General features: G+C 42.0%; 1 protein-coding gene across 1 annotated transcript in view; it reads right to left on the bottom strand.

The window, feature by feature from the left end:
• Nucleotides 1-26938, bottom strand: part of TMEM255B (transmembrane protein 255B) — a 71645-nt gene that overhangs the window by 16933 nt on the left and 27774 nt on the right. The window contains exons 4-5 of the mRNA XM_010575796.1: nucleotides 24691-24780; nucleotides 776-856 (exon numbers count right to left, since the gene is read on the bottom strand). Of these exons, the coding sequence (XP_010574098.1) occupies nucleotides 776-856; nucleotides 24691-24780 (171 nt within the window). The remainder of the gene's footprint in view (nucleotides 1-775; nucleotides 857-24690; nucleotides 24781-26938) is intronic.

Raw genomic sequence — 26938 nt, 5'->3', positions numbered from 1 at the left:
ATCAACAATGGGGTGCCCTAGCAGCAAGATTTAAGGAGTATTAGCTCCTTACCCTGGTAATATACTTTGCTAAGCTGTCTAGAATTATTAATGGTAACATTCCCCATACACTGTTTCTCAGCCATGGGAGGAATGGTGATGAAGGACATCTGGGTTTAGCTGTTCTCAGTCCTGCTCTGCTTGATTTTCTTTTCACTCCCACCAATTTACCACAATAACAAAATGAAAAATAGGAAAAGAAACTAAATCTGGACTTCTCAGGAGGCTAGCCATTTGGGTATGGGCACTTTTCCGACCATGTTAATGTCATTGAGATAATAAAAAAGCTGCATTCAAACCACTGACATTCTTGGCCTGTGCTGGATAAATACAGAGGAGATTTGAAGTCTTCTGGACAATGCAAATGGATTAATTTAGATATTTCCTATTCCACTTGAAGTCTACAAAAACCTCCTTAGAGAAAGATGCCAATGTGACAAATACATTCCAGACAGCTATTATACAGTATAGATGGACTAGGAAACATTCCAGTCTCAGAGTAATGTACTGGATAGAAACACTGATGATGATGACTCAAAACCTCACTGGTTGTAATGATTTGCAATCACCAGAGGCTTGGAGTAGAGCGGGGAGTCACTTGTGGGAGAAAAAACAGTCGGGTTTCTATCAACCCGTGACCTACATGCACAGACATGCTCTCAAACACCTGCCTCCCTCCTCCCCAGCCCCTCAAAGCATAGCAGCAATGAACACATGATGAGGTGAGTTTGTTTACCTCTGTCTGGTAGGCATCGTATAGGAATCCTATTCCACTTGAATAAAACTGGCACCTTTTGTTATACAAAGGTCTGGGTTCCTGTAAAGAGAAAAATAGCCAAAAAGGTACTGAGTCTGGAGGAAGCGTGAAGGCACCACGTCCCACGTCCCCATGCCAGATGCTTACAGCTCTGTGGAGCTGAAGCCAATGCAGACACTTGGGTAAGCAGCTCACACACCCCTGTGTTGGCTTTCTTTCCAGAATGGCTCTCCTCAGGGTTACATTTTCCTTCCTCACTCTGCCACTAAGCTATGTGAGTATATTTTTCTCTGTACCAGTCACCTCTTTTAAGGAGACATCACCCCTGGCATTTAAGCACTTCCTTGCTTGATGTCAGACAGTACTGCTCTATAAGAATGGTCCAGCCACTCTTTTTCATGGTACAGTTTCTTACCCAGCACAAAGAATTACTTTGCTATTCATCTTCAAGATATGGGACTTTCTTTTTAAAGGATTTCAACAATGTCCATAGTGAAAACAAAGTAAGATAGCTAATACTTTAAGCATGCCACTTACTATACACACTTCAAACCCCAAAAGCAAAACAAAGAATAACGAAGAAATGAAGGCATAAAGGGGAAGTAATTCCCACTGTTTGTTTTTGCCTTATTTTCCATTTATGCTTACTGCAAAAGATACATTCACTGCTCTTATTTCATATTTTGCTTGTAACAGTTCCCACAAGCTGATACAAAGGAAGAACACAATGAAATATCCTTGGCCAGATGGAAGATGTGTGTTTCTGAACTTGGCGAATGGCCACTTTGAAGGCTAGAGGCTGCACACCTCAGTTTCAGGACTAGACCATATTTGCCTAGGGAGGATTTGATGACTGAAGAGTCCTCTGTGACCAGATGTCTGTCCCAGAACAAAGTGTGGGAATGACTTATGTTGGCAAAAAAAGCCTTGTTCAACTTTCTGTCACTTATCTAGTCCTGGTCTGTGCCTTCAAAAGCACTCAAGTGCTCCCCAATATGTCAGTCAGACCACTTCCAAGAGAGAAGATGCAAACTCACTCGTTGACATCCCCTCTTTCCATGCTAACTTAAAAGCAAAGGACTACTTAAGTTGTTAGCGTAAATCTATGCTGATTCATTTTCACTGCATTTTAAACCTTTATGAGCCATCCAGGAATAACCCAGAAACTGCATAAAGATCTGCACTACTTAAGATCACTTCTGAGTATTCTTTGCTTGTTGGATAATGAAGTGTGCGCTGTATAAATCTGCTGACCCAAAATACACAATCAGTTAAAATGCAGAGCTAGGCAGGAATGCAGACAGGTCAATGAATAAAGCTCATCCATCAGCTTGTTTGCCTTTCTGATTACTCTGGCAAACCCAAGGAAGTTTGGACACCAACTCCCAAAGGTTAGGGAAAGGTTAGCTTCCTGCATCCAAAAATATTTATTTATATTACACAAGTGTAAGAAAAAATGCTTCAGTAACTCTTTCTCTAGAGGAAAAGCAAATACCACACAAACAGCATGCCATGTCTTGAACGAGGACAACATTCTTCCATGGGCCTGCGAAAGCATTAGCATTAGCCATGACTTCCAGGGACAGATGTGGTTGGGAGGACGAACAGGATTGTAGTTTCTCTGCTAGCACAGCAAGCATAGTATCAGCCAAAGGCTGTGCTGCCCTTCTTTCATGGAGTATCATACTCCAACTCTGATTTCATCTGTTGCATGGGGATGAAATGAGAGAGAAGGGGTGTGAGCAGTAGAAATGGCTTTTTCTGCCATGAGAAGTAAATCCATGAAAAACTACTGTCCATCATGTTCACAAAAATAACAAGTTTCAGTTTGATCCTGGAAGATCCTGGAAGGGGCGATGGTCAAGTGTTCTCAATCCTGCTGGTGAGGAGAAATGGCTTGAGGAGGGCTGGACGGAGCCAGGAGGTCAAGGACTGGCTGTGCATCTGGTATGAGCGACAGGAATTTGGCTTTTATGACCATGAGAGCATCTTTCATGATCAAGGACTTCTTGGAAGAGATGGGATCCTCCTGACTAACCAGGGCAAAAGCATTTTTGCCTACAGTCTAGTCAACTGGTGATGAGAGCCTTAAATTAGGAGCAACAGGGGAGCGGGATGAGGAACAACAATCAAGTGAGGAAATAGTGGACCAATGGGACAAGTGAAGTGAACAGGGTGATGTGGACAAGAGAAATCTCATAATCAACATAACAGGGCTAAATGGGGCCCACTTCAAGTGTATGCACATGAATAATGAAGCACCCATAGGACAGCACAAGGAAAGCACTCATCCCTTTTCTAGGCTGCTTAGCACTCTTTGAAGTGTCTGTACACTAACACACACAGCATGGAGAACAGACAGTTGGAGGTTTGTGTGCAGTCACAAGGCAATGATCTCATTCTCGCAGACAAGCTGATGAAGTACAGGCTAAATAAATGGACAGTGAGGTGGACTGAAAGCTGGCAGAACTGCTGAGATCATGGTGGTGTGATCAGTGACATGAAGTCCAGCTGGAGGCCACTCAACAGTGGTCTACCCCAGGGGTCAATACTAGGGACAATATTGTTTAACATCTTAATTACTGACCTGGCTGATGGGTAGAGTGCACCCTCCACAAGCTTGTAGATGATACAAAACTGGGACTGTTCAGCCTGGACAAGAGAAGGCTGAAGTGTACCTTATCAATGTGTATCAATATCTGATGGGGGAAGTAAAGAAGATGGAGCCAGACTCTTCTCAGTGGTGGACAGGAAAAGGACAGGAGGCAATAAGCACAAACTGAAATACAGGAAATTCCATTCAAACATAAGAAGAATCTTTTTTACTCTATGGGTGTATTGTAGACAATCTCCAGAGATGCCATCCAGCCTCAGCAGCTCTGTGATTTTGTGAAGAGGGTCACAGCCCTACCTCAGGGTATAAGCACATTAACAAGTTCTCTCAAAGTATCATAGGTTGTGAATTTAGCAAATATACCTTAGCACCTGGAAACAGATGCTCCCTGACCTTACCTTCTGGGCATGCATGCCCTTACTACAGGTCACTGAGGAGTGACACCACCACATCACACTGTGAGGCTGTGTCTGGTCCGGAACGCTAAGATCCTCCCCTCAGACACATCTGTATTTTTTTAAAGGCAGTGAGAGAGCCGTCTAATCTGCCTCCAACAAGTACAGGAGGACCTTCACCTTGGCCCTGATCTCTTGGCTCACACAGCTTTCCTACCCTTTACACCTCCTTCCTCTTAAAAAAGAAATTGGTCCTTTTATTGGTTTGGTCTTTGAGGGAAAAGACAAACATGCTTTTCATCCAAGTATGCTTGTGACTGGAAGCAGCACTGTTCCCTGGGGAGAGAGGTGATTGATTAATCCATACCAGCTATTATCGCTTCATATTGCTGTGCAGCAAAAAGGTCAGAGCTGTGACATAGAAGCGACCACGGTGAATACAGTTAATACATCTGCATGCACAATCGTAGCAAATGAGGACTTCATGCACCTAATTTTGAAAAGCAAGCCTGCTGCACTAGTAAAGCCAGCTTTCTGCATTCAGTCTGTTCTTCTAAATGCATCTGTATGTGCAGTCAGTCTGGTGACCCCAAATCAAAATAAATGAGTGATGATCAAGTGTCTAAAAATACCAAAGATTAGATAACATTGACATTATCCAGACACCCACAGGACTCAACACCTAAAGCATGCAGCTTTTAAGTCGAGGTACACTGGGGAATGCCAAACGTTGCATTGGTAAAAGCTTCCATTTGAATTAGATTTTCATGCCACAGAGGTGCTGTGGTCTGTCTGTATACTAAGGCGTTTATATGAATAAGGCACCACACAGACATTAAAAAGTGTTTAAAAATTATCCAACAGTATGTCACACCACATTAACACCCATTGGATTTTATAGGGCCCTCTAATAACATGAGCAAATGAGACATACTTCAAAGCTATAAAAGTATTCCTGACTGCTCATAAAATACTTTATATTTTCATATTGCTCATTGCAGACTCTGTACGACTATAGGATACCTACCAGTCCTTCATTCTACTCGATTCTACTGCTTATAGTAATACTGGTAGAGACAGAGCTACTTTTACATACCATAGTGTGTATATATATACTATAGTATATATGTCTTTCACCTTCACAGTTGCTTTAAAGTATATAGCAACAATATTCTGTTTAACTAATTTGATATCCTTTGACATCAGGAACTTCCTCAACTGCTGTTATTGGAACAGAGCTATGCAATACCTCTCACTAATGTGTAATTTTAATATATTAATATATAATAAATAATGCCTTCCCCTTCTCTGTTTCTTTGAGTAACTCTAACTGGAAATGGGCAGGTGGGAAAGATCTGTTGGTTAGAGCTCTGCTGGTATAAACAGAGGACAAACACCAGTAGGCTGGCAAAAAGAGGAAGAATTCTGTATGAAATGTAGTTGCATGCTTAGGTTTATTTATTGACGTAAAGGAAAAATGGATGGGTTTTATTCAATCCTTCTGAGAACTAGGAAAGATGATTTCTTAGCTAATTATGTATGAGTGTGTTTGTGTCTAATGGGCAGATACAGTCAGATTGCCATCAGTCTAAGTTTAGAAAACTTTCAGAGGTGTCAAAAAAAAAATCTGGACACCCAGTAATTCCCTTTAATTTCAGGCAAATCAGAACCGCTCAGCCTTGAACCCTGCAGAGCAATCTGTAGTTCTCCCTGTTCTTGCACAGTTTTTATTTCAGTATTTTTCTTGCATGTGTATTAGAACCTGGGAGTGATGAACAGACAGCTAAGAAAGAAGGCTTTATGCCAAGGAAGAGAAAATTCAGTCTAAATATAGAGGGGTTTGGTTGGTTGCTTTCTTTTAAGAGCATACAATAAAAAAACCACATTCTCTGATGGTGGGAGCACTGCAATACATTATTTGTGTAAGGAAAGTGTTCTTTGAACAGTATCTTTGGTAGATTTGATACAATGTCTGTGGGGAGGAGGTTGTATGGCTCTTAACTGAGGTATGGAAAGTAGATATTTCTATTCCAGTTTTTGTTTCCTCAGAGAACACATATATTTTGGATAACATAGGGAAAATTCCATCTCCTTTATGTGTAAGTCCACTTTCTGAAAACAAGAGATATAGCATAAAATGTATTGACTGAAATTTATGCCATACTTTACAGACACAAAACATGGCTAATAATTTATTGAAATAATTATATAGTGAGGGCTATTTTTTTCCAATTACAGTATTTATTTAGTCTTAGCTTCCATGGCTGCATCGATAGAAGTGTAGAATAATCAGTGCCAGGGAATGTTCCCAGGCCTGAAACTCGGTCATCAAGCCCATTAAATTGTTAGAACTGTGCCTGTGATGGCTTTGGCCTGGGCAAACTATCACTCTTCCAAAATCATTTCTGGGTATGGTTTGGAAATTAGCATGGGCCGAGAACCATCCCCAGTAAGTAATTTGGACATTGCCATGCTGCCTATGACTCTAAGAGGCTTTAAGAGTAAGGATGTGGGCTTCACCACGCCAGTTGGCCTGGCCAGAACGGTCCTGCGCACATGTAAAAGACAAATATAGATAAAAGCGAGGAGTCCACAACCAGACTAATGTTTTTAGTGGGTCATTAACTTGAGGTTTCTCATTTTCTGTTTTCTTCCTACAACACTTTTGTAGGTCCCTTTCATCTACAGCGTAGCTAGCAATGAATAGAAGAGGGAGCTGCCAAGATTTTTCAAGTTTAATCCTAAAAGCAAACTGAAACATCACCCTTCAGTGCCAGCTCAGCCTTGTTCCAACAGCTGGGTGTTCTGGAGATTATCACTCCCTTCAAGATCAGGCTCTCTGCTAACTTTCTGAAAGCCCGCATGCAAATATGAACAAAGAGATGTTATTAGCAACTAGCTTTTATGCTTTTCTGAAGAGCTAGATGGAGCATAGGTATCTGTGTCTGCCTCACACTGACCATCTGAGAGCATGTGGCACATGGGAGCATACAGACCCAAGAGCTTTCAGACCAAAGACAGCAGAATCTCATGAAAGAAGGTGCCAACATATTCGGAGTGTGGGAAAGCAGGCAGACTGGATCGCTGTCTGGGGACCTGAGCTGAAGCTGACTGGATCCCACCCTGTACAAATAACAAGAGGAAATGCTACAGATCTTTTGTCACTCTTGTCCCTCTCTGACCAAGAGCTGTTTCTCGGTCTTTGTCAACAACATTCTCAATGAGATGGCTGTCTCCTGAGGAAGACCACTGCTGGGAGATCCCAGGGATTCATAGGAGTGATTAATACAAACATCGTTGTGCTTTCACTCAAAAAAAAAATTATGCATTTTTAAAATGTTACAAACAGCTTCAATATTGGCTGTGACAAGATGGGTATAAAGGAACACCTGAGTCTAAGGTACAGGTCAGTATGCTCAATACTGCAGTGAGGGGGTATCAGCCTTAAGAAACAAAACATCATCTTATACATCTGTTTGCTCCCCAGCCTTGCAACTCTCACATGAAGCATATGATTATACCTTCTGGAATCAGAAACAAGGGTGGGATTTTTTGACAATTGTTTTGGGCTCTTACTCACTGGCAGCTAAACATGCAATTCAGTTTTCAGTTTGCAATTTCTGGAGCTGAAGAGGCTTTCAGAAAACAATTTATCTTGCATAATCTCACTATTTATAGAAAAGAGCAGAAATAATAACCCCCTCCAAACTCTTTAATTCCAGATTTCCAAATATTGAACCCACATCAACTGATGGAAAAGAAAATAAACTAATTACAATAACCATTTTAAACTGGCTAGTTTCTTACAGACCTGTATCTTCTCTCGTGCTTGATAAAAAATCTTTAACCTCCTGGTAGACCAGCAGAATGCCTTACCCATAATTCACGAGATGTTAAATTTTTGTACACATAGTTTACAGATAGTTATTAAAATACCACTCCTCATATGCCTCATTGAAAATTATTTCTGTAAGTAATGGCAGCATCTTCATAACCTTTGCATTTCAGAGAGCAGCTGGGAACAGAGGGCTCACTGCTCAACTGCAGGAGCCTCTGGGCAGGATGGAGCATCTGCTCCCGCAGGAAAAGGTGCCTCCTTGGACAAGCCAGTGCCCTGGGGCTGCGCCCCACCAGTATGGGGCTCGGTGGGCTTCTCTCCTCTCCCTTCAACACCAGGGACTGCTCTTATGGGAGTGCCAGGCATCAGCTCCTGGCTTTGCTGCACTGGGTTGAGTGGATGTGCTCTTTCAGTCAGTGTCAGGGATGCGAAAGGGGCTGGTACTTGAACCAGCCACTGCATCTCCGTCTCTCTCATTCACTAAGAAACTCAAAACACATAATAAATTGGCTGTAAGCATTTGGCTGATGGCAATCTGGAATGCTGTGGTTGCTACAAAACCCCAAGTTTTAAAAAACTATGACCCTGAAAGGAAGTCCAGATGCTAGAAAATAAAGTCCTGAACACTATGGACCGATGCCTGAAAGACAGAGATTGTAAAAAAAATCTGAATTTTATTCAAAATTAAGGAAATTGAGAAAGCACAGTTATGGGAAGAAAATGAACTGTACTGGTGGACGTGGCAATATTAAGTTTACAGTTGGACTTGATGATCTTAAAGGTCTTTTCCAACCTAAATGATTCTATGATTCTGTGATAATTCCCACCTGCGTCACATTTTGACTATGCACCAAGAGATTCTTTTCTAGAGTTATTAACAGCTTTTCTCTCGTTGCCACCAAGCTCATCATCAGCTTTTGAATCCAAACATCAGTTTAGTTTACTTCACCAAGTGGGCCTCCAAGTCTTTCAATTTCTGCATTTCAGCAATTTTCCTCCCCTGTGATACTAGTGTTTGTTTCCTACTTTTTCTTCTGTGTTTTGTCCTCTTGAGAGTATCACCTTGACTAACAACATAGAATGTCCTGGGCTGTCAGGGAGTGCACAGTGCATGCTGGCTGGGATTTGGAAGGGTGAGTGCTAAAAAACAAGAGCAAGCCATTTCTGGACTCCCACAGTCCTATGTCTGTGCAGCAGCCTAGCCCTGAGGTTATGCTACTGCCAAGGGCTGCAATGGACCAGACCATCAGGAACAGAATGTTTTCAAATTATTTGCCATTTTTTCAAAATTCAGCCGTTAATTATCAAGCTACATTGAGAAAGTATAAGCCATAGAATTAGGTTTTCACATGTTCTTTTGACCTAAGCTGCAGACTTGGCTAGCATGTGTTGATTCAGTTTCTACACGTATTGCCCCTGCCTTAAAAGTCAAGGGTTCCCAAACGTACAGTTGAACAAACCTTCAAAGTGATACAAAGACAGAGAGACAGGATTCTTCTGTCCATGCCATACCTCTACTGTAACTACAATACATTAGTGATCCCCTGGTGCAAATAATACATTCCCAGTTTTGTTTAAATACTTAGGAGGCACTCCCGACAGTATTTGTTTACACACTTTGGGTGAGGTCATGCCATGAGAACAATGCTGAGAGTTTCACTCTAGACTACCCTTTCTTGTGCTTCTCCATCTGCCCTGCATGAATTTAAGAGCTAATCTTTTTCCAGAAATGCTGGGCTTCAGCCTAGGGACCCTGCATGTCTTGTCTGCTATGCTGAAATAACCCAACTCCAGCGCTGAAAATAGGAAAACCAGCTGGTGTGGTTTAAAAACTTCTTTGCTCTCACAAACCAGATTTACTATTTAATTTGAAAGACTGGATCCTACAGAATCCTATTCTCTTAATGCTTGAGAGCAGCAGGTACTCATTTCAGGTCTTTCAAACCAGCAAGTACTCAGAGTACCTCTATACTGTCATGGCTGAAAAACACAAATACATGGACCTGTCTCACTTTGTATTTCCTCATTCATTTTTGTTCTATTTAAAATATTTTGTAGTGGTAGCCTCAGTCTCACTCTCCTTTATTTGGGGGAGATTTCTGGGCTGGTAGTACTGCTGCAGTCAAATGAAAAGCCTCCAGATGCTGGAGCTGCCCCATTGCTAGATGATGTGCACAGACAGGTCTATTCTTGATGTGGAAAGACAGGTCTTTTCTCAGATGGACATAGTTCTATTAGGGGAGGTTAAATCCTCTTCAAATAGTTTTTTTTTCTTTCAATGAATTCGGGCCACATTCTCCCTGGCATGAAGGTGGGAGGAGAGGCCCATCAGCCTTCACCAGCATCTGCAGTGAAGAAAGGGGAGCTGACCCCCCTGCACACCCCCATGGAGGCTCAGCAGTCCCCGTGCCTTCAGCTGATGCAAGCGTAGGTGGTGGCAGGAAGAAAAAAGAGTTGTCTGCAGAGCTGCTGGGTGACACCGTGCCTGTCTGCTCAGGGGCTGCTGTGCTGCAAACCAGTATGGCATCAGAGGCAGTTGCTCTGGCTGTACTGGGGAGTTGGGGGCACGCAAGGCTCCAGCGAGGAAGCCTACTCCTGCCCTTATAGCCCAGATCTCTGGCAAATCCAAGCCTGGTGCTGGAATATGACTGCTTTTCTTTAGTCAAGTTTTGCTAGCTAATGTCTCTCAGGATGAGGCTGTAGACCTTCCCACGATACCTGCAACAGCTATTTTGCGTAGTTAAAAACTTAGATTTACCACTGGCTTTTATGCAAGTTTCTAATGATGCAATTAGCTGATATTATTCAAGGCTGTAATTTTAGTTATTGCTTGATGCAGCTAGATATTTAATTGCTTGTTAGAGCTGATTACTTACATTGATTACATTACCTTGATTATAGGGTTTGTTATATGAACTGATTGCTCTGTCTTGATTATAATGATGTTGTGCTATGTGAGTAATTAACTTTTCCACAAGAATGCTGTTTATTCTGTTTCTGGTAATGTAACTCAAATACATGAAATACATTCCACCTCCTCCCTTTTGCCTTAATGCTATCAGAATATATAAGAAATACATAAGTCTTTTAAGTATACTACTGCAAGAAATGTCATTTTGCAAGACACTAACCTTTACACTTTGGAAATACTGAATATCCTGCTAACTGAAATGTAGGGGGTTTACATTTTACTCTTTTGGATTTATTTTACATTAAAGAGAAGGAAAAGAGGCTGCCATTAAATGCATCTAGTTGAGCAATATATATTGAATATCTACATATACAAATAAAATGCTGGAGACCTAATTAATGTTGCAGTGTTGGTTTTAATTTTCAGGGCATGGCACACCACTGGCAGGGCCCTTTAAATATCCCCATTATAATCTAAGTAATGTAATAACAGCTTTATGCATGAAATTTTTATGTTAGCTATTGAGCAGAAAACACACAGCAAGTAGGTGTTTATGCCCAGCAATTTGCCATCAAAGCTCCCTACTATCCTTGTAAAGGGAAAACCCTGACCGACACACATCACAGCACACCAGAGGCCAGGCTGACAGGGCTCGTCCAAACGGAAGGGACTGCAGGACTAAGTCCCAAAATATAAGACAGTGAAAGTCCATGAGAGAAGCCCTAGGAGGAATGGAAAGACACAAGTTATAAAATTAAGATGTTTTAAACAATTAGTGAACTGATTCATGCATACCCTGATTGCTCAGGTACAATAAGCTTTTCCCCATCTCCACTGGCTTGTCATTTTGAAGCTTACATGCATTTCAGATCAGAGATGTTCAAATACATGGCGCTCAGTGCTCCAGAGGCAAAAAAGCCACTGGATATACTGCTGGCTGGGAGTGGGGAGAGAACTGCATTGAGGCATACACCCATGGAAATTCTAGGCAGGTCGGTAAAAATTTTTTCTAACTATGATATCTTAAAAACATATATTTTCAAAATTGGAATTTCTCATCAAAGACTAAATAAATATATTACAAGTGTGAAATTTCATAATCTGTCAACACTGGTGCAACACATTTTAATAAGCTCTTAATAGAGCCATAAATAATCATCAATCAAAACTTCATTGAATACCTGGGAACATACTTTTTTCATGGACATTATTTGTGACTGAATAATCATCCACTCACAGAGAGAGGAATTCCTGCTACATTATATTATTATTCATATTAATCATGGTTTCTTCCTAAAGATGAAACAAATAAAACCATTGGGTTTTTGAAACCTTTTGCTAGGGCAAAATGCAGCATACTTAAATACCCTAAATTTTTAGTCTAGTAGAATTTAAGGACTTTTACGTGCTTTGCTGATTTAGATCTATGTGAATAAACAGCACCTTTTTTTTATTCCACTAGTTTCTGCACAGGGCAACTCAAAGCACTGTTTTTCCTTTGACAAATGATGGAAAAAATGCCAAGTATTTTTGCTGTAGTCTGAAGTCTGCAGGTGGTTACTCCCTCTCCCCTCTATGTATCTGTGTAACAGCTTTGAAATTTTTTTATAGAACAGAAACATCTGTTGATAGCCTACAAACATTTCTGAGAAAGGGAAATGATGAAGGAAGTTATCATCTGCTGGCAGCACATCAGAGGGAAGTAGATTATGTTTTTCAGAGCAGGCTGCAAGCCCTTTGCCCCAGTCACCCACCTTTCTTAAGATTAAACTGTAATTAACTTGCTTTGTATGCTTTGCATAAATTCCATCGTGGCTAGTGCTTTGTACAGTAAGGTTAAAGATGGAAGCAGACAGTAAATCTCCCCTGATCCAAGCTGCTATTCTACATTGCTAAATAAATTCCCCCTCCCAAACTGATTTTTGGATGTATAGGAGCCACACAGATGCAGAAGACTATAATCTATGGAAAGAGATGCAGATTATAGAAGGCTATACTCTATGTACAAATGCAGGAGACTATAATCTATGGAAACCAGAATACCAGTGTCATTTTAAACATGGATCAAATCCTGATCACTTTCTCACCTCCCATATTATTTCTCGCACTAATAATATGATTATTAATGTGAGTAAAATGTGTAGAATTTCCCTCTGTGTCTCTGGAGTCAATTACAATATACTCAGTGGAGTTCTCACCTATCTAATTACACTAGAGGCAAAGCTAAAAGAAAATTATTTAATTTTCAGAGCCAAAGAAATTGGAAGTGCCAGATTTGTTATTACCCCAGTGCACTAAAAATTCTGCCTTGTTGTGCATTGACTTTGTCCCCTCCGTGAGACAGGATCACGTAATTAAATGGCAGTGGCATTTAACCATTAGCTTTCATACACTCAAACATGTCGGTCATTTGCTTAATGTTTTCTCAGAGTGCAAACTCCTAATTTAAAATAAAAGAGTAGTCTTCCTCCCTCCCTATCGCATGCAGTTGTAGTAAGATGTTCCCTACTGCATCTTCAAGGAATTTTTACCTCAAAGCTGCATTACTGCAGCTTCAGTGACCGAAATGATGACATTAATGAGGGATCTCAGTGTGGGCTGTTACATCTCAACAAGGGAAGCCAACGGACCAATGTTTGTGTCACCGGGCGAGGGGCAGCTGGACCAATCCTTGTCTTTGCCAGCAGTGAAGGCTTTTGTCCTACACAGTGGTGCAGATGGAGAGCAGGGGGTGGCCGGGGACCTGAGACAGCCTTATCTCTGCCCCAGTCCTGAGGCTGCAGAACAGCACAAGGAGATCCTGTGGCAGAGGTAGAGAGATGCTGCTGGGAAAGGAATCGGGAATCTCTCTTTTTCCTTCCCATTGACCAGGGAATTACTCTTTGGCATTCAAATGCAATGTGTGTGCTGCCTAATGGTTTAGACTTTTCTGTTTGGTTGGCACAATACCAGCCCTTTTCCCTCAGGAAAACAAGTCACAGCAGGGAAGAAAAAAGGGATTTTAAAGAATTTGCAATTCAGCTAAACCTGAAAGGAATTTCAGTGAAAAAAAAATAAAAAGAGGAGCTGTATAACCAGGGGGCTTTGTCCCTGCCAATGCAAACTGGAGGGGGCAGATCTTAAGATGTTCTCCTAAAAAGGGTTTCCCATTATTTTTCTTACTGGAAAATATCTAGCAACCAAACTAAAGCATCCTACCAGCTCCTCTGTAATGTCAATATATTCAGGCTGTATGCATAGTACTTAACCTGCCTGGAAACAGAGGAATATCAGACTGCAGATTCATGGGGACAAACACCTTAAAGCCCTCCCCTGTCTCTGCATTCTAGCCCAGAAAACATTTGCAAGATGACAGTTTTGCTGACAAGCCCTTGGATGCATCCAGTCTATTCATCATTGGGTTGTCTTGCATGTTATCCAATATCTGAGGAATAGTGGTTTTAGTAATATTATTTCAGTTATGTTCATGTTAAAGATTGTATTTCCTTTGCAGATTTGAAGACCAGCAAACCTGGATCAGAAATCTTGATAAATGGTTTTCAACTGGTTTTAATCTGTGAACCTCTAAACATTTTCCAGCAGGGAACAGGTCTTGGCACCAGCTGACAAGAGGCAATAGAGTTTCCACCTGACCATAAAAGTAGTTCACAAGACCTTTCTTTGAAGACCCTGCTCTAAAATGACCTTCTGAATAACATAGGCTAAATAATTTCACTCCAAGACATCTGCGTCAAGTTCATAACTTCTGGATAAGCTTCCTCAGATCATGTAAAAAGAAGCTTGGGTTTTCAATATTTCAATGACAGAGAACAATCCATACCCTTGACAAACGTGTTCCCCTAATTCATCATTGTCAAAACTGTGTCTGCTTCATGGTTTGAATCTGTTTAGCATCGACTTCAACTCACTGCACGTACTTGTGCTTTTGTGCAAAAGACTAAAAGCCCTCTGTAACCAGTTAATGTTTGAGTATGTAGATACTTTAGAGAAGCCAAGATCAATTCACCTCTCAACCTCTTCTTTGATAAACAAAATAGCTCAAACTTCTGAGTACTGTTGCTAAAAAGTGCCACTCTAAATTTCAAACGTTTCTTTGAACTCCTTCCAAGTTGATAATGTCCTTTGCAAAGCATAATAAAGAAACATCAGAGCTGGAGTCAGTAATCTAGCAATGGTCCCACAGGCTATACCTACATTGCCAAATAAAAGCCAGAGACCAACCTCCAGTCCTGAGGCCGCATGTTCCCATCCACACTGCTCACCTCTCCCCCACCCCCAGCTTAGCACTATCCTTCTAGCTCGGATTTGTTTTCAAGAGGGCTTGTGGGGGTGGTCTGAAACTGAGCTGAAGTGGCAGCTAACCATTAGACAGAGGGCTGATGCTTGAGTTTATTTCATAGCAGCAGAGTAGACATGGCCCCTAATACCTTACAAAATACCTGTCATTATAGGCAACCCAGCTTCATCTTGCTAGTAGACACGCAGTAATTCATGGGTTATGTTAGCTCAATTAACTACAGTATCTCCCTAGATTACTTTACATTCAGATTTTTTACCACATTGATGTTTCATCCCTCCTTAGACTTGCTGCTTTCCAAAACACACTGGCTCCGTCCTAGAGCTAGGATGTACTTTTTCTCTACTCTGCTCTTTACGCATCAGCTGAAAATACTAGCGTGGCAAAAAGGTATCCAAAAATCCCTCCTTTGGCCCAGGAAGGTTCTTCTAGCAAAACCACAGTAACTTACAACAGCACCAATGTAACCGCAGTTACTGTGGGGGAGATCTTCACCTGAAAGGAGGTGATTTTGACTGCGCGCCAGAGCAGACAGCAATGCAGAGCTTCCAGGCTCTGATGTGTCTGGAAGCACCAGACATCTGTAGATATCTGTAACTCATTCCAGAGCTCTCAGTTAGGCTGGAGACCTGTCCAGCATGAGGAGCTCTTTTACCACCTGGACTGTGATGTTCAAAGAAGAGTATTTAAAGCATACTCAACTGCATTTGGATGCATGAACATAACTGTTACATGAATGCAGTCATCTTGCAGTACAAAAGAGAAATCTTGGCAGATTGGCTTAAGCTGGTTGCAAGAGTCCTCTTTTGCTCCAACTCTTAAATTAAATTCATAAAAAAGAATAAATCCCCTCTTGTAATTAATTGGTACTGTAGGAATGCAGTCTGTGCTTCCCATCTCAGCATCAGATGCAAGGCCTAATACTAGTATTAATACTGTGGGAGAGTTGACCATTGGCTCCAAATGCACTGCTTGCAAATGTAAGAACTTCATATTTAAGAAGTTCATCAATAAAACATTTTTCACCTTGGTGGACCATCAATATAAAAATCACTACTGAACTAGTGCTAGTTTTCAGTTATAAATGTTTAGTGCTCACTCTGCTAAGAAAACCAAAACCCTTTATGGTATATGCTATGGCATGCTATTATATTAATGAGTCATACAGGATGGAAATGGAATTAAAAGTAATTAGCTGTAATTTTGTATCATGTAGCAGCATGGAGAAAGTAAAATGCATTTAGTGTTCTTCTCCAGAGAGGCTAGCTAACTTAATTGCAATGAGAAATCACTTATTCTTTATGAGTTGTGTTTTCTACCACCAGTTGCCAAGGTAACAACTTTGTTAGAGATGGAATACAACTATTTGTTTTTTTCTTCAAAGGAAAGGCCAGCAGGCTTGCTCAGAACATTTTCAAATGGCTTTTTAGGAGACCTGGCCTGAAGTGTGCAAGGCTTTGGTGCATGACTGTAAGCTGTGTTACATGCCATGGGCTTATGAAGTCACCCTGTAGTAAAATGCAGTGGTCGTCAGCGAAGCTGCTGGGCACCCCTGCTGCAATTCTTGACTGAGTGTCTGTAATCTGCACAAGAAACTTCAAAGATGGGAAGAGGACTGACATTCTCGGCCATTGCATGTGCAACCACCAGATGCTGCCACCAATTCTTGAGCACACACGTGCAGCGGCCTGGGAAAGCAGCAGGGAACCTGCAGCTCGCTGACCTGACTGGGGTCCTGCATTTACAGCAGAAATCATCAGATCTTCATGGCATTTCAGACTGTACTTTTCTGACATCCTGAGAAGAGGCCTCATAATGTTTGATTGTTTCAGTCATCATTGGATTCATCGCTTCTAACTTGGCTCAATGCTGGCTTTAAGCTGAGCCAAGTGACCTCTGCGGCCCCAAGACCTGGTCCTGCCTTCCCTCCAGCTCCCAGCTACACCTCCCCAGCCGCTCGCCTTGGGCTGGCACCGACAGTTGTCTGTCTGTCTGTCTGTCTGCCTGAGATAAATTAGATGGGGCAATCCCGCTGGGAGCCAGCTTAGGTGGTGGTGGGGGGAAGCCCTCGGGGTGAATTTTCCCTTCAGCCTGCCCTAGGCAGGCTCCTGTGCCTTGGTACAAGACTTGAGGCACAATCGTGAAACCAGGGGAAGGAGGGTGCCACTTTTTGACAGCCACCCTTATTTAAAATCCCACAATTTTTTTTTTACTGCGGACACCTCTCCTGCAGTCTGTAACCCATAAAACACTGAAAGCGCTGATGTTTGCTGAGGCTGATAAACCTCAGAGTGCTAGTGCAGCTTCCCTGTTCTTCTCTGGAGCTTCTCTCCTTGGGAGGGAAGCTAGAGCACCAAGTGGCCATGGTGATTTTGCAGCTTCTCAGTCTAAAGGCATAAAATACTACATAACTAAGAGTATTTTATACGTGGTTTCTGTGAGGCACTCAAGTCCCTGATCTGGTTTCTGTAGCACAGAAAGGTACAATGCAAAACAGCCTGGATCTAAATCCTTTGGACAAGCTGAAGGGACCAAAACCCACACCCACTCACACTATTTTTTGCCAGAGTTGGCTGGGACTGCAGTTTTATAATGTAGTTATTTGTTCACTGGATGGGGGCTGCCGTCTTGATATTATTTAGCACAGCAGCTTTTGAGCTGTACCAACCAGTGCTCAATTTGCATCAGCATCCCCCAGATGAAAGACTCCATTTGCTCACTGCCATATCTCTATGCTGCCCAGAACGTGAGTTTACATAATGCCTGTCTTACTAAACAGTATTTTGAGTTAACATACATAAAGAGCAGATAAATATCTCAAGTTTACTTTCTAAACTCCCAAATCTATAGGTAATTACCCAGCTGATACACTTCAGCAGTCCACAAGCTGCACTTAAACCATGTGGGTGAAGATCCCAGGCTAGGGGTAAGTGTTTTAGTGTCCTCCGATTCAGCTACAGGTTCATTTCAGGGCTTAGTGCCTGATCCTATGTTCTATTTTAATTAATTCTTTAAGCCACCGCTATCAAGAGGAAGAAACTAGATCAGCTGAAAATGAAATTAAATCAATGTGACACAGAAGTGGCTTTGCACAAGAGAAGAGGAATCCAAGGGACAACTTAACACTGCCTGGTTTGATGTGCATTTTAGATCTCATGATGGACAAGCAACTCTGCCTTTCCACAGCACCCTCCTTTTCCTTATACACATATGCCTCTAACATCTACATGAGTTTTGAGAACTCCAGTCATCAGTGTAAAGCTGGCATATAGACATGAAGTCAGAAAGAGTGCAAAATGGGAGCCCAGGTTTGGAGCCTGACTCTCTATCAGTTCCAATTCTTGCACAACTAAGTGTTGAGAACAGCTTGTGAGAATCTGCTCTTGTAAATCAGAATCTAACATGTTGTCTCTGCTTTTAGGCAGGATGGAATTTGAACCTTTGCCTGAAGTGAGTGATATCATGCCTAAGGCACCAAGAAGCCTCTCCGCTATACATATGCAGTCATATTAAAATGCTTCAGCCAGACAAGATCACTTATCACGTGTATATACAATATATGATTTCAAAGCTACTGCAAGACATTTTTATCCCAGAGGCACTACAGCTGGGATCTAGTCTCTTTCAGAATAACTACTGTTTACAGAATTATCCTACATCATGAAAAAACTACAGACGGTCTCTTATTCCTCTGCCACTTCACTACTATGATCCAAGGCAGCCTGTAGCAAGAACAAAAAAGTCCCCAGATCTCCACAAACAAAGCAACCATTTGTGTTTGTGCTTTCTAGTGAAGATGAGCAAACCCCCATTGACCTTGAGCAGGATAACCTTATGGATAAATGGATCTTTTCCTTTCTCTGGACCAGTTTTCCCAACATTTCATATTCCACCACTTCCTCAGTTTCTTATTTGTGGACACTTAAGAAAACTCTTGAATGGACTAGGGTCTATCTGTATAAAAACAGGTCTGAAATTGCAAAACAACAGAGCAGGATGCTCTTCTCCTCAGGCTCTTATAACATGATTTCCCTTAGCATAGTCCATTCAGGTTTCAGTTCCTAATACAGTACCTTATCATAGTGTTTTCTCAAATTGCTAGTAATAAAGTAAGCCATGCTGTTGGCTACCCTTAAAAGCCAACCTGAAGTGCATCTGATTATTCTGCCAATTTGTCACTTCACCATTCACAATCAGAAGTTGTAAGCAGCTTATAATCTTTGGAAGGGTCACCATCCATTACACTATCCAAGCATTCATTCAAAGATGTGTCCATTCCACCCACCCAGATAAAAAACATGGAGGCTTCTTTTAGGAGGCCCCTGAAATAATGACTATTTCAGAGTAACATCTTGGAAGCACTTCTAAGATACTTTAGTTACACAGCTCTTGGCTGAGCTTTTCACTGGACCTTGCAGCTCGCCATGGCAGAGGAACCCGGCTCCAAGCACAAGGGGACAGGACAGGGTGTATGTGTAACAGTTCTGATCCATAGATTTATGCTGTCCCTTCATTGCACCACATAAAATCAGACTCTTTTAAAAATCACTTCCTTTAAAGCAAGTTCACGCCAGACCATAAACTGCATTAAAACAAAACCTCAGCTAAGAGGATGTAGCAGTAATTAATGATAAGGTACCTAAGGGTCATCATCAAAGTCTTAGGCTTTATAAACACAGAAAATTCAGCCCAGTTCATGCTTAGAAAAAAGCCAAAAATGGTAATGAAATGGCAATTAATAGAGCATCCAAACCTTTTTATTCTTTTCTGTTGGTGAGAGAAATTTAGAAGAGAAATCTAGTGCATCTTTAAAAATAGTTGAATCTGAATCTAAATTCTTTGATTGTATTGTGTTAGGTTTTGTACAGCATGAATGTAAAATCCTGCATCTGAGCTAGAATAACCCCAGGCAACAGTTCAAGCTGACACGGTAGCAGCTTGGCAAAGAAAAAAACAACGGATGTGTTTGTGGACAAGTTAAACATATGTTAGCAGGGTGCTTTTGCAAAAGTGATGGCCAACTGCGTACTGGGCTGCATTAGGAAACCATCAGCAGCAGGCTGGAGGAAGTGATTATTCCTTTTTGCTGAACACTCATGAGGCCACATCTCAGTATGGTGTCCAATTTTAATGTCTCTCCCATACAAGGAAGACCTTGACAAATTACAGTATGACCAGCGGAGGGCCACTAAGTGATCAGAAGACTGAAGGACAGGATGTACCAGGACAGGTTGAAGGAACTGGGCTTGTTCAATGAGGAGAACGGAAGGCTTAGGGGTGTATTTATTGCTGCATTGAACTACCTGAAGAATTGTTTTAGAGAAGACAAAGCCAAATAGGTGCATAGAGAAGGCATAATGGCAACAGTCCCAAGTTGCAATTTCACTGCTGTGTCTTCTGGTGTTCTCACTGGTATTATCCCAAGTGCTTCAGCTCTGCTTTTCTTTTTAGTGGATCCCCTCTAATAAATCTGCCTGGGTGTGGTGTTTGAACTCTACTCAAAAAGATCAAAAAGCAGTTCTTATAGTCAAGCAGAGAGGACTTCCCCTGCCTGACCTCTTGGCTTCTCCTAGAGCTTTCAGGCACACCCGAGTCTCTTTTTATCCCATACTTCAGGAAAATGTGACTGGCTATGTGTCAGTACCGATGTTCCATGATTCCCAGCTGAGCGTGTGAAAAGATGACACAGAGCATTTGTCTCCACAGCTTAAAATATCTTCCCCTGCTTTTGCTACCTGTCATCTCCCTAACCTTCTCGGGAAGCTCTTGCAGGCAATTTCCTCACTTCATAACTGGATTTCTTGCTGCTGATTATTTTAGGTTCTGCCTGGGGGATAACTGCAAAGCTAAGGATCATGCGGTAATGGTCAAGGCTTGCAGGCATGGAGAGGAGGGTAGTGGGTACTGCAGAGAATGGGTATGTGAGGTGGGACAGGGGGTCTGCCTGTGTGGTGAGAGGAGGCTGTTGGATGATCTCCATTAGCTGTTGCACAGCTGGGCTGTTCTCATCCGCTAAATAACAAAATGCCTCAAGCAAACACAAATGCAGATAATGGATTCCTGTGATCACCGTATTTTTCTGAAATAACAACACTGCACATTAATGCCAGCTTTCATTTGTTTCATTTGATTCTGGCTTGGGGTTTTTTTAAGGTGAAAAGCGCAGCTGAAGGGACCAATGGTGAAATTAACTTTACACAGTAAATTACATCTGCACTATTTTTTAAATAAGCTACTGCTTTTTTAAATCAAGCTACTTTTCCTTCAGTGTTCTTAATTTTATAAGTGCTGTGCTCCAGAGCTTTCTATTAAGCAAAGTGTTTTAAAATGAGTCTTAAATAATTTAAATATCTCTTTTCTGAAATACATCCCTTTCCTGGAAGAATTCTTGTCAATTTTATGCCTTCTTTTAGGAAGAAAATAAAACAGAGAAAGTATTTATTATTCTATCCACAGTTTTACAAGAGCAGGAGAAAATGTGCAACAGTAATAGTCTCCATTCCACAGCAGGCACACGCTAAGAAAAATCTATAATAATGTGATTTGTCCTCTCCACATCCCTCCCAACTCAAATGAAGTTAAAAATAAAATGAAAAACAGGAGACATTTCTTATTCCAAATTGATGTGAAGGATGTTGTATTTGTTGTTGGTCTGAAGCCTGCCTGGCTTCAGCCACTACTTCTCCTTCCAGGAGAAAAGGGACCTGGAGCCTCGGTATCAGCACCCCGATATTGGAGACAGAAATGTGAACGCTGCCCAACTCCTCCTCACAAAAACTTTACGGCTTTAGTGTAGACCTGGGCACCTGCTCTGACATGCCCTGATTTTGTCCTTTCCCTGAACAGAGGGCAGTTTACTCCAATTCTCCAGCAGTTATCCCCCAAAGGCAGTGCCTGAAGTAGCAACAGCACAACACAGGTCTGAAAATGGCTGGTACTGGCCTGCGGGGAAGGGACTGAACGTGGTGTTACTGCTCTCCCTGAAGGAAATTAGTGGTGATGCAAAGGGGAGGTAATGCAGTGGCGATGACACCGTAATCTGCACGACACACCTTCTCTTGATAAGACCTCACTGTTCCTGTAAAGCAAATTGGGAGTGTACTTACCCTACCACCCCTACAGATTTCCCAGGTGTGTCAGTCAGAGAAATTAGGTGATGTACACCTTTACTCCACCTGATCCTGTTAAGCTCCTTATTAGACAGAGGAGGAGAATAAGATGAAGTGAGTGTGACCATGCTGACATGCAAATTAAGTTTTCCAACAAATGGTACTACTAAGTATTTCTTTGTTCTGTAATATGTGAAGGAGACCAGATGAGACAGATATGATAAACAAAACTTGGCCCAAACGTAAACAGCTGGAACCAGATTTCCATGAGGCATGTCATGCCATGACTGAAGCAGGTTCATGTCATTGGGTTGTCCATCTCCAGCACTCTGAGGGATGGCTGGATGGTGGCCAGCCCCTTCCAGTCTCCAGCTCTCCACAGACGATGCAGTCATACCAAGTCACTGACTTAACCAGATACAGAACTGCACCCAAGATTGTAAGATGCTTTCTTCTTGGGTGAGTGCAATGACTTTGTGCCTTGGTGCTCTCCTATGACAACTCGCTGGGCCACTTTCTCCCCGCAGAGCACTGCAATGAACTGAATCACAGAATCATAGAATATCTTGAATTGGAAGGGAACCTTTTAGTCTGTAACAACACATCAAGGGCATGCCATGACAGCAAGCAATGCCAGGCAGCTATTTATGCTACAATAAAGAGGAGGCAAATATAAACTGTAGGTATTACGTATGAGGTGCTGTTTCTTCAGATATAAGGGTATAATAATATTCTAATATGATATTGTTGTTCGATTTAGATAGGAAGCAGTGTCGTTTCTAAAACAGCTAAGTAACAAATGTGAAAGGAACTTAAAGCCAGAAGAGTGCAAACTGACAAAGGAAACGCCTGGAAAGATAACAGGGGCGATGCCTGTCTCTGTGTTTGAGATGATTGCGCACACAGACTGTCCTCTGACACAGTAACTCGCCTCAGAGAAGGCGAATCTGTGTCTAACCTCAGCAGTGGGGGCTGTGGCCGCACGGTTGCATTGCAGTTCTAAGGTGTAAAAGTGTACAAGTGCCATCTGAACACTTCCTAGTGATCACAACAAAGCAGGACAAAAATAAGTCTGGTTTCCGGGAAATTAGGAGATTGGTCCCATATTGGAATAAGTGGCAGTGGTCTTCTGGGGCACAACCACCAAATTCTCAGGAGCAGGAAACCTAAATAGGAATCTGCTCCCCTCCTCTTTTAAGCAGCTCCCATGGAAAGGCTCCCTGGGCTTATGCTAATAAGAGACGAAGTTATACCAGGTGTCATCCAGAGCAACAGCAGGGCAAATCTAAGTAAAAGCAGGCCACTTCAGCACAATGCAGGGTCTGTATAGCACAGAACATGATTACAGTCCAGAGGGTTTATTCATGCTCATGTTGCACAACTCAGTTTTTTATACCAATAAATGTCGTCTTCCTTGTGCAATGCACGTGAGGTTCTGAAGCCCACATTTGGTTTAGAGTCCTCTTCAATAACAGTAAAAAAGAAATCAGTTTACAGCTTTATGCTCCAAGTGATCCAAAGCCTAATTATTCTGATGCATTTGCTAACAGAAAATTAAGTAGACTTCTACTGATGCCAGTGGTGTTCTGCTGCCCCTCAACAAACATAAGCAGAAAGATGAACAGGCTCATGATATTTCATAGCAGTGAGGGGGTCATAGACTATCATACTTGCTGTATTATGTAGCACACTACATCTGCGTTCTAGCGTCTATCAAAACATATAGCTAATTCTTTCTTGATGCTTTTCGAAATCAAAGCTCAATTAAAAGGTTGGGTTTAGATTGATTTTTAGGTATTCTATCTCAAAAGATAGAGCAGCAAACAACACATATCTAACATGTAAACTGGCACATTCAAATGACACCACAACCCAGTCTGTCTTGTTCCTCTATCAAACCTTTTTGTCTAATATTTTAAGTTGAACTCAGTGAGCCAAAATAAAAAAACATTGTTCTAAGTTTGTCTAGTGCTCACACAAGAAGGTCATGAGAAAGACTCCTAGGCACTCATAGACAGTAACGAACTACTAGTAACGCTACTGCAACAGCAGTACTGTGAATGACTACAAATGTCCTTTTGAAGCAGAGAAGGCAATGGGCTGGGGGGAAGAAGGAGGAATGGGTTTTGAAGACACACTGGAAATACTAGTCACTCTGGTTAAATGACCCACATACCCCTTGATGGCAGGCAGGTAGTGAATTTTGGATTGTTTGTCACTCAGCTGGTTCCCCCTTCACACTACCTCTAACCAAAGCCTGCTACTTCCTCCGCTGTCTTTGCCCCAACAAAACATTCCCTTTGTGCTGTTGCAATCCACTTCCCTCTAAAGATTGCATGGGGACTTCTGGTGCTCATCACCATCTGGTGCGGTCCAAATCCTTACTGCGCCCACAAAGCCTTTGTGCAAAAGGAAACAAATGCTGGTGGTGGCTGGAGTGGCTCCCCTTTCCTAAGCAGGTATGCATTTTAGCACGCCTGTCGTTACATCATTTTACATCACCTCTGTATCTGGAACTCCCTGAGAGATGAATAAGCAGTTGGCACCATCTCTGGATATTGGCATGATGGGCTTTCCTGTCGATTTTTTGCCAAAAGACATTTCTCCAACAAGAAGAACTATCGAAAAAAACTAATATGCTGCTACACATAAAACAAAAGAAAATGCTTTCCTGCTAGAAATGACATAAGTAACCAAAAATGAAAGATGACAGAAAATCACTGTACTTACTATGTGTCGTGCTGCAAACACTCCATCAACTATTGCACAACAGAACGCTGCTACCACGCCAAAGCTGATAAACACAATGGAGGCTACTAACTGAGAAGAGAAAAACAGATTGAGTAATGTTTTCAATATAATTCTTTAAGTAAAACAATTACACTGATTTTTCTAGTATTCTTAAACGACAGTTCCCCCTGCTGTAATTTACTTTAGCTCAGTGTGGCAGGATGCCAGTCAGGCAATAGAAAAAACGCAGAAATTCTTGATGCTGAGTTGACATACCATCAAGTCTACTAGAAAAGCTGAAATCTTTCTAGTGAAAATTAGGTCAGCTGCAAGAGTTATTAAATTCAGTGGTGATTTCTTCTAAATCAACTCATTTAATAGAACAGCAGTGGTGCCCATAGGGAGCATGGCAAAAAGCCACGTTCCTGTTGGCTCGCATCAATCTCTAGAGCTTTACTACAGTGGTAGTAGTTCACACATACAGATGAAGACATTGTAGTAAGTTAATAACTAGCCCATGAACTCTCAGAAAGCTTTTATCATCCCAAATAGCTTATGATAACTTATGTCACAACAAAATCAGAGACGCATAGGACTGGTACCTCTGGAAGGGCTGGGGTGTGCTGCCTTGGCCCCTGCCCCTCAGTCTCAGAGTGGGCACAGCAGAGCACAGCAGAGCTCAGTACATGTCCCAGCTGCAGCACAGACAGCTGTACCAGCTGTAGCTTACCAGCCGTAGCTTCAGACCTCATTCTACCTCCCAAGCTGCTTCATTCATTAGGCATCATTAATTCTTTATCAACAGGACTGCAGATGGCACAACGCTAGAGCACTGCTCTAGCACAAGTGGTGGTGGTACAGAGGACTTGGGGGGAAAAGGCTGTGCACATTGGGCATCCTCACTTTATCTCTGAGGATGACTACAGCTGCAGCTCTGGCAGCAACTGCAGGGCTAGCACAACCCCAGATGTGGCAAGCTTACCGCCCAGTTCACTCTGAAGAGAGCAACAGGACTTGGAAAGGCCAAGCGCTGGTATGCGTCTCCATCAGAGAGCAGTCATTGTGCTGTTAGCACGCACTCTTGAGACGATCCTGGCTTGTTTTGAGGGCATCTCTGAAGGATGCAGTGCTGTGAGCAAGGTGGGATGAAGTGAGTCCTGAAAGAGAGACCCTGTGTATGCCTGGCAAGGTGCTCCCCTTGGGCTCATTAGCCCCAATGCCATCAGATGAGGGAGAGATGCTGTCACTCCTTCCTCTCTCAGATGAGAGGGGTTTGTGACTTTGAGGACTCTGCACCTTGAGTTTGGATGAGTGGGTACCTGCAGGACATAAGGTGAACCTAACATGCACTCTCTGGCTACATTTTTAATGTAATTTAATGTACATCTCTCACATCTCTGGCATTTCTTATGCAAAGTCACAAGAGGAACCCTTTGAAACATCCTATATGATAGGTTAACTTTAATTCACAGCAGTATTAAATTATAGTTAATAACTGCAGCTGATTAAAAAATTCCCTTGAAAACTGACAGAACAGAGTCCTTAATTGATAGAGCACATGGACCAGGGTTTCAGTTAAGAATTTGGAACCTCTTTGTTATTTACTAGTCATTAATTGCTCCTTCACAACATGTATTTCAGAAATGCCCAGGTATAGATTACCAAAATTACATCTATACAGTTCATATATCCCTTTTGCCTATACAAAATCCATATCTGCATTATAAAAATACTGTTTTCACATGTATAAAATTTGTAAGGCATCACAAACCCATTTGAAAAACAGACTCTTTAGCTTATGTTAGGCTAAGAACAGTACAATGTCAAGAGTGTCAACAGGGGACACAGCATTGGTGACTTCCTCAAGAAAATTTATATTGGACAAGTAAGAAATTACAGCCATATAAGCCCATAGCATTGGACACACAGGTCAAAGCAATATCAAACATTTGGAAATAAGAGCTCTCAGTGAACCAGCAAAAAGTACAACTTAAAAGCAGAAGAATCACAGCTTTTAAATGCTTTCTGAGCCACTCTTTTAATCTCTCATCAGCTCATGGCTTTTAGATCATGGAATCAGAGGTGAGCCAGCACTACCCCAGGGATTGCTGTGTAATCGGAATCCTCGGCACAGGGAGGAAAGGGGCACACAGAAGCGGCTGAGGCTGATGGTACTGGCTGCTCTTGGGAACCTGCTCCATTCCCCCTGCAGCCAGCTCCATCCCGCCGTAGTATTAGGCAGAAACCC

Source organism: Haliaeetus leucocephalus, unplaced genomic scaffold, assembly GCF_000737465.1.
Source record: "Haliaeetus leucocephalus isolate CR32 unplaced genomic scaffold, Haliaeetus_leucocephalus-4.0 Scaffold495, whole genome shotgun sequence".
Taxonomy (NCBI): domain Eukaryota; kingdom Metazoa; phylum Chordata; class Aves; order Accipitriformes; family Accipitridae; genus Haliaeetus; species Haliaeetus leucocephalus.
The sequence above is the reverse complement of the archived record's forward strand: the minus strand, read 5'-3'. Positions and strand labels throughout refer to the sequence as shown.